This window comes from Penaeus monodon, chromosome 9, assembly GCF_015228065.2.
Source record: "Penaeus monodon isolate SGIC_2016 chromosome 9, NSTDA_Pmon_1, whole genome shotgun sequence".
Classification (NCBI taxonomy): Eukaryota; Metazoa; Arthropoda; class Malacostraca; order Decapoda; family Penaeidae; genus Penaeus; species Penaeus monodon.
In genome coordinates this window covers 8202339-8205047 of record NC_051394.1, presented here as the reverse complement: position 1 = coordinate 8205047, position 2709 = coordinate 8202339, and the positions used below count along the sequence as shown (strand labels likewise).

Below are 2709 nucleotides of genomic sequence, written 5' to 3'. Positions count from 1 at the left end.
GTATATATATATGTATATATTCTATATATATTATATAATAGTATATGAAATATGAAATATAATAATTCTGAATATATATGCAAATTTTATAATATCTATATATATATATATATATATGTATATATATATACATACATATATATATATATATATATATATATATATATATATATATATATGTACATATATACATATACACATATATATACGAACCAATCATGTTTAATATGCATTAGGTTAACATAAAAAGAAGAAATGGCAATGGGCAGGTCATACGAGTATATGTCGGAGAGAGGACGACAGATGGACAAAGGAAGTAACAGACTGCGCTATAGATAACATAAAGAGGCCAAGAGCCAGACCATTGACAAAATGGCGTGACGAAATAACGAAATATGGGGGCCAAGACTGGAAACAAAAATCGAAAGACATATAAGATTGGAAAAGATTGGGTGAAGCCTACGTTCAGCAGTGGATTGATTTAGGCTGATGATGATGATATATTTAAACATATACATAAATATATGCATACATAATGCAACTTTATTTCTGCAATAAAATATGAACAGACGCTACTATGAACAGACGCACTGATGTCATATCAAATGTTTACAAAAGTCAAATCAAATTTTTTTATATACTCGAATGATATATGCCACTGAGAATACTGGTATGCCTAAAATGCAACGTTCATTGAAAAACACAATTATTTTCTTATTCTATATAAAGGTATATTCACAGTGCTACTCCCTAAGATGCCTTGGATAGAGATTTTTAACGAAGTGAAATATTTTTCATATTTGTTTTTTTGTAGTTGTTTGTGAATGATTTGTTGTCACAAAAATATATGATGACTAGGATGATGGTGATAGCACTGTGATGATGATGATAAGGAGAAGTTGATATTGGTAGTGGTGAAGGTTATCATTAGTAATAGAACAATTAAATTTAATGCAATATTATTAAATCAAACACGAATTCTAACAAATAATATTAATATTTGGACATTTTGCATATGGAAGCTTAATAAGATACGATGTGGTAATAAGGAAATGCGGTAATATCGTTTTCATATCAGAGTAAGAAATACCATATAACAAATATTTCTTCTAACACAGCACCTTTTCTTTAATAGATCACTTTAATAGATCAAACCTGGAATTTCTATCTCAATAGATTCGCAATTCTTCATTTTCTCTCTTTCTCAACTTATAAATAGATACATAAATAAATAAACACACATATATATGTATGTGTGTGTAATATATATATAGAGAGAAACAGACGGACAGACAAACAGAAAGAGAGCGATATATATGGATAGACTGATATGTCTGCCTTTCCTAATCCATTACTATTTGAGAGGATTACGTTAATTTGTGTGAATACTACATAAAGACTGTCTAAGAAAAAATAAACTTGGCAAAAGAAATCCAAAGAACTGTGTCTTTTTTTTCAGCTACAGAAATTGTCTTTTTTATAACGACGCCGGTTACGCCGAAAGGCTATAAGAAACATCACGGCCAAGGTCACCAAGTGTTTGCTTGCTCCTACGATGGTATAAAAGGGCAGGCAGCTAAGAGCACTGCACTAGTTCCATTCTACTCGCACTCACTCAACATGAAGTTCGTAAGTGAAATGAGTAGTATTTTGAGACTGAGTTTTAGCATCCAAATAAAACTAAATTAATAATAAGCGAGATAAAATAATCTATTTGAAGTGATCTTGCGTTATAGTTGTGAGGTTTTGTCTGCTGTAAATTTCTTCATAGGGTATGAATATAAAGTATACATGACAAAAATAGCTGTTTAGCTAGTTTTACTAGATTTTTTAACTGTCAATCTAATCTACAGCTGATCATCGCTTGTGTCGCCGCCGTGGCCGTCGCTGCCCCTCAGTACAGCTATGATGCTCCTCGTGCTGCGTCCAGTGAGGAGCGCGAGTTCGTGCCAATCCTCAAGGACGACCGCGTCCACGAGGAAGACGGAACTTACAACTTCGACTTCGAAGCTGCCAACGGCATCAGCTTCTCCCAGTCTGGATCCCCCGACGGCGATGAGGACGCTGTGATCAAGGCTGGAGAATACTCGTGAGTGCTCGTTCTTCTATTAAATCTTTTATACATGAGTAATATTGGCATTTAGATTTTTTGTGCTTGATATTCTTTTCCATTTTACTGTATGATTACATTGTAAATGTACAATTCTTACAGGTACACTGCTCCTGACGGCACTGAAATCCATCTCCGCTTCGTGGCTGACGAGAACGGCTTCCAGCCCCAGGGCGCTCACCTCCCAGTGGCTCCTGAGTTCCCCCACCCAATCCCCCAGTTCGTCCTCGACCAGATCGCAAAGGCCGCCGAGGAGGACCGCAACCGCAGCGACGACTCCGACGAAGTTTCCGCTCCTTCCAGACTGTATGGCCGACCCAACTAAATATCAATTTAAATGGTGTATTTATAAAATAACTGATATAATATTTTACACAAAATTACGTTTTTCTCTTACCAAAGCTATTTCTCTTCGTCAAGATAACATGATAACTTCAAAATCAAACCTCAAGAATCATTTTATTGACAATCAAATAGCTGCTGATAAACACTGCCTGGTCTGAAAGTTTCATTTTTGAAAATCTGAAACTGCTGTAGATACTTAACCTAAATTTGAAAATATATTCCGGAAACTAGATTAAACATATCAAGTATTTAAA

At 34.7% G+C, this 2709-nt stretch overlaps 1 protein-coding gene across 1 annotated transcript; it reads left to right on the top strand.

The window, feature by feature from the left end:
- Positions 1–1595: 1595 nt before the first annotated feature.
- Positions 1596–2490, top strand: LOC119576517 (cuticle protein CP14.6-like). The gene is made up of 3 exons (XM_037924200.1): positions 1596–1629; positions 1854–2089; positions 2213–2490. The coding sequence occupies exons 1-3, from the start codon at positions 1621–1623 to the stop codon at positions 2433–2435; spliced, it is 468 nt and encodes a 155-aa protein (XP_037780128.1). The 5' UTR covers positions 1596–1620; the 3' UTR covers positions 2436–2490.
- Positions 2491–2709: the final 219 nt, after the last annotated feature.